The sequence below is a fragment of the Channa argus genome, chromosome 20 (assembly GCF_033026475.1).
Source record: "Channa argus isolate prfri chromosome 20, Channa argus male v1.0, whole genome shotgun sequence".
NCBI classification, from domain to species: domain Eukaryota; kingdom Metazoa; phylum Chordata; class Actinopteri; order Anabantiformes; family Channidae; genus Channa; species Channa argus.
In genome coordinates, this window is record NC_090216.1 from 1,456,668 (window position 1) to 1,471,467 (window position 14,800).

At 42.6% G+C, this 14,800-nt stretch overlaps 2 protein-coding genes across 2 annotated transcripts; both read right to left on the bottom strand.

Annotated features, from left to right (window-relative positions):
- Window positions 1-543: 543 nt before the first annotated feature.
- Window positions 544-6,737, bottom strand: LOC137105719 (proton channel OTOP3-like). The gene is made up of 8 exons (XM_067488250.1): window positions 5,696-6,737; window positions 5,470-5,606; window positions 3,952-4,010; window positions 3,664-3,818; window positions 1,637-2,310; window positions 1,387-1,557; window positions 1,124-1,303; window positions 544-682 (listed from the first exon to the last, which is right to left on the bottom strand). The coding sequence occupies exons 1-7, from the start codon at window positions 6,033-6,035 to the stop codon at window positions 1,133-1,135; spliced, it is 1,707 nt and encodes a 568-aa protein (XP_067344351.1). The 5' UTR covers window positions 6,036-6,737; the 3' UTR covers window positions 544-682; window positions 1,124-1,132.
- Window positions 6,738-6,878: 141 nt separating this feature from the next.
- On the bottom strand, window positions 6,879-13,592 carry LOC137105718 (proton channel OTOP3-like). The gene is made up of 7 exons (XM_067488249.1): window positions 12,769-13,592; window positions 12,546-12,682; window positions 11,935-11,993; window positions 11,672-11,826; window positions 10,259-10,935; window positions 10,012-10,179; window positions 6,879-9,924 (listed from the first exon to the last, which is right to left on the bottom strand). Exons 1-7 carry the CDS (start codon window positions 13,121-13,123, stop codon window positions 9,754-9,756), a joined length of 1,722 nt encoding a protein of 573 aa, XP_067344350.1. The 5' UTR covers window positions 13,124-13,592; the 3' UTR covers window positions 6,879-9,753.
- Between the last annotated feature and the right edge of the window lie 1,208 nt (window positions 13,593-14,800).

Here is a 14,800-nt window from a genome sequence, read left to right on the forward strand (position 1 = left end):
CACCCTCTGTCCTCAGTCCTTTGAATCAGATAAGGAAAAGGAATAAAGTTTTTAAAAAGTAGAGCAGGGATCCCTCTACCAGGACAGATAATCTGATGTTCTGTGTACGGTGTATCATTTGTCCCAAAAACAAATCCAACTGATAAATAATTTTAAAGAGTGAAAACATATGAGCTGAATAATACACGCCAGAGAAAACAAAACAGAAAACTTTTAAGCTTTCTTTTAAAAATGAAGATCAGGATGAAAGTAAGTTTTTAAAAAAAAAAAAAATTCTTGTTATCTCTTCAAGGGGCCTGAAGTTGGGAACAAATACACTGCATTCATTGACTATAATATAAATAGTTGCTGAAGCATTGATTTCTGAGTCAGATCTCAGTCACAGAAATATTTTTCTACACAATGAGCATTTGGAATTTTTATCTTAAATATTTTCTGCTTACAGTTCTTGTTCTTAAGTAGGCTTTCGGTTGTAATGTTCTATTTTTATGATTAACGTGTAACACTTTATATTACACTGTCTTATTGGTGCATTTACAAAGTAAACCTCTTCCTCTGCTGCCATTCAGCCACAGGACCACGAGATTTGGTTGTACAGTTTGGCTCACAGTGCTCCGCTTCATTCCAAAATGGACTGGAGACATTTGAGGTCGGGTTCTTCCACAATGGTTATGTTGCAGACCTGGATTTGCATTTGGAAATAGGAATGGGACAAAGTTATAAACACACCAATATTCAATGTATTGCATGGTGTGTTAAGCGTTTTCCTTACTTTCAGTTTGGATCTCAAACAATAAAAAATGCCCCAGGCCCACAGCTTTGGCCATATAATGCAAAAAATGAAACCATAATTGTGTATTATGCATTGATCTGACCAAGCCTATCAGGCTGACTGTTACATTCTTTGTTTGAAAGTCAGAATACATGGAAAGGGACAAAATGACCACAATATTTGAAAAATGAACGACAGCACAGATACAAAGTGACAACAAATGATTGTTGTTTTGTGTCTTTTGGTCTGTCGCCTTTTACCAGTCTGTGCTCATAGGTCCATTTTCTCATAATCTGTCCATGTTTTGTGTTGCTTTACATGCATTTAATCAACTTAAATGTGTTAGACCACCTGTGTCCGTCACGCAGAGACGAACAGCTCCATCAACGCTCCCACTGAGTGCATCCTGTAGAAGACGCTGAGCGGCTGACCCAGATTCACCATGACGAACCAAGCAGTGAAGCCAAAAAACTGCTTCCCCACGCCGTTCTCAAACTGGGGGTGGACTCCAAACGCAGGGATGACCCACAGCTGAAGAAAAGAGCAAACGTGAATATATTTCAGAATTTCATAAGTATAGATTTTTTTAAATCCGCTAACAAACAGGATTTTACCATGACGTTAGAAAGGATGAGGAAAGCACAGATTTCTTGAATCGCTCTTTTGGTCCAGGGCTTTTTCTCATCATGCTCTTGAACAGCAGGGGGTGCTGACGTATTACCATCAAGCAGTGTGGTGTTGGTCTTCTTCTCATCCTGTGCTGTATCCGTTACCCTTTTCCTAAGCTGTGCGACAATTTAGTTAATCATTTAAACAAAAACTTTAAATGACAATTCACAAATCATCCAAGTGAAGTGCAGGTACCTTGAATAAGTTGGCCATTGTCTGCTTGTCCTTCCTGAGAACTATTTCCGGATGCCTGTGGAGGCCTTCGATGATGAAAATGTTCTGCAGGAGAAGCTCCAGTAGAGTGAGGAGGGAGTAGGACAGGTCCAGGTTGTCCATAAGCTCACTGGCTGTCCCTGCTGCAGCTGCCACCAGGGAGAAATAGGAAAGGGTGAGCTGGCCCAGAGCTGTAGCCATCAGAAGGATCATATCCAGCTTACGAGAGGGGTTGTGTCCCTCTTGATGAGCCCTCTTCTCCATAACGTAGACCAGCATCCCAGCCAGGCAGAAGAGACACATAAGAGGCATGACAGCTAAATGATAGCCGTAAAATAAGAGGAAGGCGACGCGCCGACGCTCCTGATGGGACACCCAGACTTGATAGAGAACGAAGATGGTCACTCCTGCTATGAGGACCATGGTCCCAAACACAAGGCCGAATACCCCACTCTCACAGATGGTATGTAGGCTCAGCTTCTCAGTACCGTGGTGGTGACCTGGACTGACCCTGCGACCCACGTTTTTCCACATCACATAGATCAAGCAGCCTGCCATCAGGTAATACTCAATGTTAAAGGGATAAAGGACCTCGTAGCCTTTCCTGAAGATGAGGCAGGTTGCACTCGCACTGCACTGACACAAGGTTGAATTACCTGTGGGGAAACAGTACAGTACATACTTTGCAAGTCAGGGGTGTTTGACAATACCAAGTTTCTCTTCATTGTATAAAAATATTTCTGGTGCCAAATAATGAACATATTTGATATTTACAACTTTATGCTCCAGTGTCTGTTAGGACCATGTCACATACCCCCTTCACACTACAGGATAATTTGGGCTGATGATTGGTTATGACCAGCTCAAGCCAGGACCCCCGCTTTTCCTCCAATTGGCCAATCAGGCCCACAATTGGCCTGATTGTCCTGTAGCGTGGCCTTGGCTTTAATGGGCCAAAGACAAAAGCAGTTAATTCCAGTGACTGGCTATGGATCAGAAGAAAGGTGTGTGGCTGAGAAGTGGTAGACCACCAGATGCTGTGTGCTGACTGATTAGGGCTGTTTGGTGGATCTGTCAGTATTTGGGCTAGGATGGCATCAACTTGGCCTAATAATAATGGTACTTTACTGATGCCCATAGACAGCTGCACATATATGATGGCATTACTGTGGGTGTGTTGGTGTCTTGTCCAAGGACACTTGGCCAGAAGGAACTAGGAATCGAACTAGCAACCCTGGGGCTGATGGACACCTGCTCTGTATATGCTGACTAGCCTGGTGTTTGGCTGGTTTGTTTGACAGATTATCAGGATGGGGTGGATGCTTGCTAACACGACAAAACAGAGTGGTTTTGCTGGTTTGTTTTAAATATTTGCTCAGGCAGCAGACTGCCAAGCGCGGCGTGCTGCTAGATGGCTGTATGGCCTAGTTGCTTATGAACACGAGGCAGCAAAAGACCTAACTGGGTATTTTGATGTATTCAGATGTGGTACACTGACAGGGGGTTGTGTGGGTGCTGGTAAAGAGGGAGATGATTCTGGGAACCCGGGATACGCAGTTGAGGCTTCTTTGTGTCCTGGGCCTATGCAACTCAACAAAACACCAATAGGAAAGACCACCCTCCTGATGGCTATGTAGAATTGTCTGCACCGTTACACTTCTAATTCCGTCTGGTGCTTTGTGTTGTGGGCAAGACAAGCATCTCATTTCGAAGGGGGTTGCTATGTCGTGGCTACTGGTTAGACTGGGACTGTGATGGTGGTAGAACAATTGAGCAGGTCTGGCTGTCAAATGAAACGGCCTAATGAGGCAGCTGGGCTAGACTCCGTGGCTTCACCTGAGCGGATGCAGTGCAGATGTCTGCTCTTGGTTAAACGGATCGTTTGCCCATTACAGTACAAGATTATGCAGAAAGTCACCTGCCACAATAGAACAAAACATAGATGGAGATCCAGTGTCTGAAATGTAGCAGAGTTGTGCACTGTCACTCACTAAATATAAGTTAATTACCTCCAAAATCAGAGTCATCATCGTTAGATGAGTCTGTGGTGTTTGATTCACCCCGTTGCGCTTTTTCCAACTCAATCTCATCATGGATTGTGTCCTCAGTGACTGCATTCAGCCACAGCAGCAGGTCAGCAGAGAGAATCACCATCAGACCGGACCTATGAGCAACACAACATGCAAATAAAGTCACATGCAACAGAAACCCGTAAGCTGGAAATAATACATACATATACATTTAAAATACACACGCAGAAAAAGTGAATATATGTTGTATATAATATAGTGTTGCACCTGGTGATTATTTTATGGTTATGAATGCAGTCTTTGGAATGAGCCCACAGTAAATATGTCTGTAAAAGGCGAAAGAAGAAGTTATTTAGTGAGGCCACCATCCAACATCTGTAAGCATCTGTCCTATTTGTGTTGCAGTGGGGCTGGAGCCTATCCCAGCTTTCATAGGTCAAGAGGTCCACCCTGGACAGGTCTCCAGTCTGTCTCAGGGCCCGCACAGAGACACACAGACATTCACACCTACGGGCAACTCTAGAGTAACCAATTAACCTTCACCAGCACATGGAGGACCAGCAAACTCCACAGGTGGGAGCAAGGGGGTGGTTTCGTTTTCCTACATTTCCCAGATTATAGCTGCCATAGTCATTTGGAAACAAAAGCAGAAGGGAATGAGTGTCAGCAGTAGCCTGAGTAGGGGGATGATTTGCCACTGTTATGGATAAATCTGAGCCCCTGAGCCAACTTTAGCTTAGGCTGAGGAAGCTACTGGGTTGAGCCTTCACCCACACACTGCAAATCATGATGCACTGGAGGCACTTTTACTCCAGGGAAGATTCCTAGACTTTCATTCCTGAGAAACAGCTCTGGCATTGGTGCAGGCTCGTCTTTGTCACCAGTCAGAGACGGACCAATCCTGATGCCAAAGCCTAAGAGACGCCAGCGTCGGGTTTTCACACCCTGGGTGGATTGATTGACAGCTTCACGGTAGAGCTAGTTTGATTCCTGGAAGTTCCATATTGTAGCTTTAGTTCTAACAGCGCTGTGTTTGTTTACAGCCCAACACTGACATGATGAGTTTAATATTTGTTTTTCACCTTATCCCACGAGTTCACAGCAGATCTGCCACAGCGAATCATTTGTCCGCATGCCGATTTGGCACAGTTTGCTCTTGGGATGTTAGACTATTGCTGTGGTCAGTGCACTGGGAGCTCACCTGGTTCGAGTTTGGATGGTTTTCTGCGGTTTTGATTTGGCTTTGTTAAAGTTGTCACATTTGAATAGAAACGTGACAAACGTTAATTAACCTGTTTTTGACTCACGCCCCCCCTTCCCCCCTCCCCATTATGATACCGTTCCTCTGTCAGTCTTGTCGGACCAGTTTTCATGTCAAGTTATTATTTCAAAGCCATAAACACAAGTGTGTTTTGCTTGTGTATGTGATAATGTTACATTTTGTTTAGCTCTGCAAAAATAAGAGCTTCAAATCTTTGTACTTTACTTGACACCATCAGCAGTTAGTTCACTTCAGCTTCAAAGAAATATAGTTTCATACTGATCCAATGATCGAGAATAAATAATGTTTAGCTTTTTATGTTAAAAGATTTATATTTGTACTACAACATGTCAAAAAATAATTATGTTTACTTGGTTTGATCCAATGTAGAATGATGCTCACATAAATATGCATAAGTGCATGTTATAAATACTATTACAATTTGTGGCTTCGGGAGGTTTGAGGAGCTTCGGTTCTCATTCCCTCTGGGTTTCGCCCACCTTTAAAAAGTGTTCATTAATTACCTGCAGGGCTAGAAAAGCAGCCTCTATGAACGGAGAGATCACTGTAGCTACAGGTGTGCAGTCCCTCACATAGACCAGATAACCAGTTCTGAAGATGTACAGCAGCAGACTGACTGCAGCGAAAACGATGAGGCCCACTGGGACACAACCGGACAAAAGCACAAATAATTACATTACACTAAATACCAGCTTATATGTTTCGAAATATTAAAAAACAAGAGCTTACGGATTACAGTGATTCCCCCAGCATGGTGGTCTTTGTGTGGGCTGATGCCGGGCTGGTTCCTGGCCCAGAGCAGGTACCAGAGCATCCAGATCAAACTAACTCCCATCACCAGCATGATGAACACCTGGGGCTCTGCTTTCTTCAGGCCATTGGGGTTGAAAGCCTGTCCGGCCACCAGAGCCGCTCCCAGCAGGAACACGTTCAGACCCAGCAAGCCCGAGATCAGAGGCTTCCTGGTGTGTCCCCAGATGGGATCATCCTCCTCCTGGTTGTCTGGTTGTCCTCTGCTGGGACTCCCAGGTGTCCCGTAAAAGGTATCCAGCTCTGTGGCGCTACTCATCTTCACTTATTTTCTTCCTCCTGAAGACACTGTCATTATCTGCTTTTAACTCAGGTTCCAGAGTGCTCGTTCGGGCATTTATGCCCGAGTGGAAAAGCTGCAGTTCAGCATGTGAAGACGTGTCTGACAGGTGGCGAAAACCTTCTTTGTCTGTCTTTCCACCCTGTGGTTAGGTGTGGTCCAATTGTGAGAAAAAAAAGCAGGTGTCACGTTCAGTGTAATGTTTTTCTTTTTAGGCCTTTGCTTTCATGGTGACAAATGAGGGGAGCACGAGCTGATCTGCAGCCAAGACACTTTATTTTACTTTGAAAGGGTTTATCCACCACACTGTGTTTGTGTGCCGTCTACAGCAGGAACTGCTTCAGGACTGTGAAACCTCACTGTGGTCATGGATCCGTGTTTAGCTTCAGCCTTACATTTAAAAGGTGCAGTGTCTTGATTTTCCTAAGCTACCACATCTTCATATACAGTAACCATTCTGACTATTTTTTATTCATAAATAGTCTGAAGGAAAAGGTCAGCTCTCTTACTATAGTCATCCACTCAGTCTCAGTTGGGGGGGTCCTCTTAATTTTCTACTTACAGCTTTTTGCTTCTAGCAAGAAACATTTTAAGGAGGCACTTGTCTTGTTTACTGGCCGACTTGAAACTACAATCCGTCAGGTTTTTTATGAAAGGTGGACCCAAATGCAACAACGAAAAGACGGCGTGTAAAAGGCAAAGAACTTTATTTAACCACAAGGGTGAAAAAGAAAACTAACAAAAATCCCACCAAGGAGCAGAACTGATACAGACCAGAGAGGAACTGACTAGAAGCTAAACAGAAGACAGAACCTGCACATATTGTTATAATAAGGAAGTTAAACGAGGGCAGAACTTGCAAACAAAAATCAAGAGAGATGGTCACAAATACCACTAACTGGGGGGAATGAACAAGTAAGTAAATCAGGGAGGGGGATAAAACAAGGTAACTCTGGACTAGTGACCCAATATAACCTGAACAAGAATACAGATACACACATATATACACAAGAACTGGGAATTAATGATTCTAGATAAACTGAAGAACGATACTCACACAGGGAATTAATTGAACTGTGAATACATAGAGCAACAGAGGGACCCAGACCTCAGACCAAAGAAGTCAGGTAACAGAGTCCTTGAAATCAAATCAGGGACTCGGCATAAAGTAGAGAGGAACAACAAGAATCTGGCAGGAGACTGTGGGCACAGCTGGGTATAAATAGACAGAGGAACAGGTGAAAACAGAGTAGATAATGACTAGTGCAGCTGGTGGAATTAACTATGGAACAGGAAGCGGGGAAAATGGGCTACAAAATAAAAGTCCAAAATACAAAGTCAAGCTGGTGAAGACAAAATGAAAACCAAGACCAGATGTGACTCACTCTCCAGCCACGTTATTGGCTTTATATCTGTAACCAAAGTGTTTGAATTGCTGGAAATGTTCAAAAGATATTAAAATGATCAGCCATGACCATTTTACCTTGTTTTCAATTGATTTATTTACACTTTGCGGACAGTTTATCAAGTTGGTCTGTTGTCCTCTTGCTGAGGTTTAATTCTTTTTTTTTTCTTCAAAAAACAAGGAATGGATACCATCAACCAAAAGACAAAGTGCCTCCACCGAGCTTCTTAATGTTTACCGTTAGGTTTTGCAGTGACAGGTAAATGTTTGCACGTGAGGTCGTTTTATCTCAGCTGCTGAAGCTTGTAAGTCCTTCAGAGGAGTCAGAGGAAGTTGGTGACCTCTGTCACTAGTCTCTTTCTTGTTCAATCACTCAGTGTTAGAGGACGACCTTCTCTCGGCAGATTTACACATGTGCCATATTCGTCCATATTGTACTCTAAGTGATATTTAAAGAGTAGGAAATATTCTTATATCCATCTCCTGACTTTTGCTTTTCAGTAATCCTTATTATTTTGTCTGCATGGTGAAGATTTGGGCCATGATACTGATTCACAAACAGATCCAGTGGTATTTATACTACAGTCTTTTAATCTTCATTTAAACTAATTGTGGGACTTTGGTAACCAGTTGGCTATGCAGTGATTTAGGTTATCTACTTTAAACGGGGTGAATCTTTATTTTCAGTTTTATCATTTAGAATAATTCAGGCATTAAACCACCATGTGACACACATTAGTTGGCTCAAGTTTCCCTTCTTGAAGCACATGATGCCCGAACAGAGAAACAACACGACAGCCCAAATGCACAGACCTGGAGCCAAACACACACCCAGTGACACACACATTTAAAATAATTGATATAATGTATGGACAGAATATTCAGAGCCACATCCATGACTCCAGAGGCTCAAGTGCATGTGTCAAAGTAAAAAATCCATCACAGATTCCAAATCGCTCCTCCGCCCTGTAGTGACAACATCAATTTGCCCAGTAGGCTTAGTAGTTATTGTGGAAGGTTTAAGGCTTTGAATAACACACCTGCAGGGGAACCTGCCCCACCTCACAGCAACCACAGCACTCTGTCTTTACTTGGCTAAAGTCCAGAAGGATCGTGAACAAAGTCAACCCAAGGAGGACTGCAGGTCCTGACGGGATCTCACAGAACATGCACAACAGCTAACAATGGCTTTTGTGCGTCACACTGATTACTCGTGATTGTAGAGGAGTTCTGGCTGTCGCACGTTTCATTCCAAAAGTCTGGGGACACATTTTTGTTGTATGTGATACCTGGTTGTCTCATTCAACAACCTCCACTCTTGGTGAGATTTCCCACTGGAGTTTGGAGCCTGGCTGCAGGGATTTTCTCACAGTCAGCAGTTGGGGAAAGTAACTTCTACACATTCAGTCCCAAATAATGTACTTGTGTGTATGATACAATTCCAATTCCAAAGCAATTGATGAATTTGATTAATTCATTTTTTTTTTTACAATTTGACACAAATTCAAAATGAGCTAATATTTTCCATGAAATGCTAAAATTTCTCAGTTTCAACAACTGATATGTTGTTTATGTTCTATTGTGACTAAAATGATTAGATTTTACATTTACCCACCTTTTTTGGAAATGGGGATTTAGTTTTGACTCCACTGCATAGACTCCACATGAAGAATATGAAAGACATTACATTAAGCAAATTGTTTCCAAGTGTTTTGGGGCTTGGGGCTTGGGGCTTGGGTTGCCCCCCCCCTTAGATTTAGGAGTTGCACCAAGTAGTAAAATCTATAAATGTCACTCACAAAATAGGAAATATCCTATAAACTATGTTGTTGAGAGTATGACGTGTGGCCATTTTTCACCTAATAATATACAGAATCGAGACCTTTTTCTACATATTGAGAGTTTCCAATTTGACACCTTCATGTTTCTAAATTCAGAACTCATATTCATGACATTAACTTAATGGAACATGAATGGTTTTATTGACAGTTTGTCTTAAAGGTGATAGGTGGAGTTGACGTCAGAGCTCTCACAGAAACAGCTCACTTCTTCCACATGAAACTGGAAAAACCATTTCTTCGTGGGCCCGGCTTTGTGCATAGGAGGACTAGCACACAGAAACGGGAAATGGACAAACAAACAGTTGCCACAATGCTATATGCTAACATCTAAAATTTCCCCTTGACTATTATGGCCTCAAATCATGACAAATAGTTCACATACTCTGACTTCTCAACACAATATGTGCTACTTTGTTAATATCTACTTTGACACTGATGCAGTCACTGCATTTCATGCAGAGATAAGCAGCTCCATCAACGCTCCCACAGAGTGCATCCTGTAGAAAACACTGAGCGGCTGACCCAGATTGACCATGATGAACCAAGCAGTGAAGCCGAAAAACTGTTTCCCCAGTCCGTTCTCAAACTGGGGGTGGACTCCAAAAGCAGGGATGACCCACAGCTGAAAGAAGTGGGAACGTAGATGTATTAGATAAATTCAGAAACGACAAAGAAGCCTGTGTTTCTCTGCAAACAAACAGAAATTTACCATGATGTTACACAGGATGAGGAAAGCACAGAGTTCCTGCATCACGTTTTTGGTCCAGGGCTTCTTATTTCGACCATGTTGTTGAACAGCAGGGGGGGCTGACGTGTTACCCTCCAGCAGTGAAACATCCGTCTTCCTCTCCTCTTGTGATGGTACTTTTTTCCTAAGCTATAGCACAGTGTAGTTTATCATTTAAACAAATGCTTTTCGTGTCACTATGCAAAACATTTAAATGAATTGCAGGTACCTTGAAGATGGTGCTCATCTGCTTCTGTTTCTTCTTAGAGAGACGGTTTGGGTGCCTTTGGAGGCCTTCGATGATGAAGATGTTCTGCAGGATGAGCTCCAGCAGGCTGAAGAGTGAGTAGGACAGGTCCAGGTCCCCCAAAAGCCCACTGGTCCCCACGGCCAGAGCGGCCACAAGGGAGAAATACGAGAGGGCAAGCTGGCCGAGAGCTGCAGCCATCAGTAGGAGCACATCCAGGCTCCGAGTGGGGTTGTGTCCCCCTTCGAGCGCCCTCCTCTCCAGCCTGTACACCAGCATCCCAGCCAGGGAGCAGAGACACATGACAGGCATGACAGCTAAATGGAAGCCGTAAAATATGAGGAAGGCGGTGAGGCGAAGCTGCCGATGGGTGACCCAGACCTGATAGAGAACGAAGATGGTCACTCCTGCCACGAGGACCAGGCAACCAAACGCGAGGCCGTATATGATCCCACCTTTGTAGACGATACGTAAGGTGACCTTCTGAGTCTCGTGGCGGTGACCTGGACTCACCCTGCGGCCCACGTTCTTCCACATCACATAGACCATGCAGCCGGCCATCAGGTAGTACTCAATGTTGAAGGGGTAAAGAATTTCGAAGCCTTTCCTGAAGACGAGGCAGGCTGCACTCGCACTGCACCGACACAAGGTCGAATTACCTGGAGGCGAACAAAGAAAAGTGTTCTTATTGCAACCTACTTTTCGAGGTAGAGGTCACATTCACTGACAAGTGTCTCTTTACGGTATGAAGAAGTATTTCTGGGGCCTAATTAACAAAGGCTAAATATTGGATTCCGAGCCTCACATCTATGGGACCTCATTGCACAACCTCTCTGTTGGATTCAGGTCTGGGCTCTGACTGGTGAATGTGTGGTAGGTTACTTTGATGTTTCACCTAGCTTTTACTTAGCCTTAACCGGTGAACATGCACCCTGACATTTCAGAACATATGCACTGAATTTATTATCATGGCTAATGAGCTGATCCATGTGTTGCCCTGTGCACAGTTTGGGGACACATGAGACAGCATCATAACTTTGTTGCTGAAGGAGACAGAGTTGAGTAAAAACACTAGTGCAATTTCCCCCTGACATTTCAGCCTATCGCCTGTGATGCTCACACTTTTGTCTATGTCAGCACAGGTTCACAGTTGTTTCAACCTACACCGGCTATGTTTGAAAGATCCATAAAGCAGAGTGATTCATGTTTTATTTGTTTGATTTGTGTTGGTTCATAACTGCTACTTTGATAAAAATCTGACCGTATTTTAAGGTCATTTTAAACACGATTGTTTGCTGAATCTCTTATTTTGTAGGAGTTGCTTCTGACCCAGTTGCCCTTCGGCTACGTTGAGCCTTAGGATGTTTTGGGAACACGCTCCCTGGCATTGACTACCTGCTAAATGAGAGACGTATGCCTCTGATGAGGTTGCGTTGCTGGAACCATCTCTGTCTTCCTTTTCCTGCTCAATCTCAGAGTGGATGGTGTCCTCGGTCACTGCATTCAGCCACAGCAGCAGGTCAGCAGAGAGGATCACCATCAGACCCAGTCTGCATCCAGCGCATCATTTAAAGGAAAACACACTTTCACATAACAATGACCCTTTATTCTGAACTATAACACAAATATAGACATGTATAAAATATATAAAGTGGTACCTGGTGATCAGCTTGTGTTTGTGAATGCAGTCTTTGGAATGAGCCCACAGTAAATATGTCTGTAAAGCAATAAAAAGCACTTATTTATTACAAGGCCACAGCTGAATAACAACGGTAAAGATTTTAAGTATTTATCAAGGGTTTTTTTAAATAATGCAAATTCAAATGTGAACAATATAAGCAGATAATTACACTTCTTATACTTTTATAGTTTTTATATCAGCATAGCTCTAGTGGATCCTTTGAGTCCTAGACCTGGGTTTCTGTTAAAGTTTGTTTAAGTTTGGCTTTTTAAGATTTCTGTTTGTTAGTAACATGGTTTGGTGAAGACTCTTACAACCTTCGGATAGTAACATGGTTTCTTTACCACATTAAAACGCTTTTTGTTTAGCAAGTTAACTTCTCTTCATCGTTTCAGTTCTTTAGGATCTGCCTGCTATATGTAAATACAGCTTAAATTTACCTATTTTTATCTTTTTGTTGTTTTATTTTATTTTAATTTCAACACAAAATTATAAGATCGATTGACTTTCAAAAGTCAATATCAGTACAATGTTTTTTTTATAATGTCCTTCTCTTTCAACCACATTTAAGATCAAACATGTCATTACCTGCAGGGCTAGAAAAGGAGTTTCAATGAACAGAGACATCACTTTAGCAGCAGGCATACACCTCCTCATACTGATCAAATACCCAGTCCTGAAGATGGACAGCAGCAGACTGACGGCAGCAAAAAGTATCAGGACCACTGGGACAGTGGAACTCAATTCATTACACTGCACTAAATATCTTACATTATGTGATGATAAAAAAATTAATACTAAACGAGCTTACAGATGACAGTGATTCCCCCAGCGTGGTGGTCCCTATGTGGACTGATGCCAGGTTGGTTCCTGGCCCACAGAAGGTACCAGAACATCCAGATCAAACTGATCCCCAGCAGCAGCAGTATGAATACCTGGGGCTCCTCATGCTTCAGGCCATTTGGGTTGAAAGCCTGTCCAGCCACCAAAGCCCCTCCCAGCAGGAACATGTTCAGACCCAGCAGGCCGGTGACCATACGCCTTCTGCTGGGAACCCAAACCACCCACGGATCCAGCTCCTCATCCTCGATCTGGTCGTCTGTTTTTTCTCCTCTGGGTAACTTACAGGAGGAATCCAGCTCTGTGGCTTCAGGATCCGGATTCATGCTGTATGTACTTTTTCTACTCCTCCCAAGGACTCTCTTTAGCTTCTTCAATCCTAGTTGTTCTTCTTCCACTTTCTGTTCAGTTTCCAGTGTTGTCTTTTCGGAAATTCTAGTTCAGCATGGTTACTCTTGTGATCTGCTGTCTTAACCACTGCTGTAGGTGTGGTTACCTCAATAACGTCTAACAATAATAACGACACACCTTTTTCAGGAAGGTATCAGGTTTCAGGTTGACCTTTTTCTTCACCCGTACCACTGGAACAAATTTGCCCTCGTGGCCCCAAATGACCGGAGCAGGAGATTTGTCGTGCTACAGCCTCGTTTTCCTTAAAGCTGCTGACTTTTACTTTGGTTTATCAGCTGGGGTTTCTGCCACATAGCATCACTGTTTGCATCTACAGCAGGAACTGACTCATAAATGTGTAACCTCAGTCTTATCGCTAAAGAACCTTAAGTAGCAGCTAATTGGTCAGTCAGAGCTGATAACGTGCCGCAAGTTTCTAAGTCTTTTTGTTTAAGACAGTTTACTACAAACCAGGTTTGTTCTTTATGTTATAGTTTTACCTTTGCAAAACATATCACTCAGATTGAAAATGTATTTTTATGTTAGGTAATATGAATCAACATTTTCTAAACATTTGTTTGCAGGCTGCTTGACCATTCATGAAGGTTAGGAGACTCATAAAACATGCTAGAGTTATGTAATCCATCAGTGACGTTGCATTACTTTGGCCAAAGGTTTATGATATTTGTTGCTAATTCACGGCCGATTTTGCAGTTTCGAATTAATCCCAAATCAAACTATAGATTTAACATGTAGGTAAATATACATGGATGGAAAAATACATCCAGAAGTCAGAAATGTTCTCCAATATACATTTTGCAACTAGCCAATCTGCTGTGTGTGTTTTGTGGATGCGGAGCAAAAGGAAACAGTGTAATGGCCCCTTAAGTTGCACCGTGACCCTGCAGTAGTTAAAGGGTCACACCAGTACTTTTGCATGTTTTAGCTCATTTACAACAAATTACTCTCAGCTTCCTCCCAAATGCAAACCATGCTGCTGTGTTGTACAGGCTTGAATATATTTCAGGCAATGGCTGATTAATTCATTTCAGTGTGGTGTAAAAATCTATTATCTGATGTGTGAAACATTTACTCAGGCTACATACAGAAGCCATGGGGAAAGTTATCTTTGTGGGCTAATACCCAGTCATATCTGGGAGGCAGGTTTCTATTTACATTTACAAAGTGTCAGACTTCTGTGGGAAACTCGCCCTGAATAGAATAGAAGGACAATTAGACAAAAGAAAAAAAGGATTTTGAAGTTAGGTTGACATGTAGAACCATCTCCTACACTGAACCTGCTCTTTCTATTATTTGTACTAAATCTGTCATGTTTCATCTGCTTTAATCGTTTGTGGTACGTTGCACTTTATTCTACTCTGTTCCACTACTGCTACTCGGTCATGTTGTATAATGTCCTGTTTTTTCTCTGCTGTGTTTCACTCTCTGTTACGTTTCAATCTGCCCTAATCTATTGTATTATACTAAGTGTCTGTTGTAAGTTATGATTAGCGCTATGATAATATAAGATATTGTGTTTAACATCCAATTGTTTAATATAGGTTGTATGATTAGCATAGTAGGCTTACATTTTCCTCCAGAATGATTCTGCA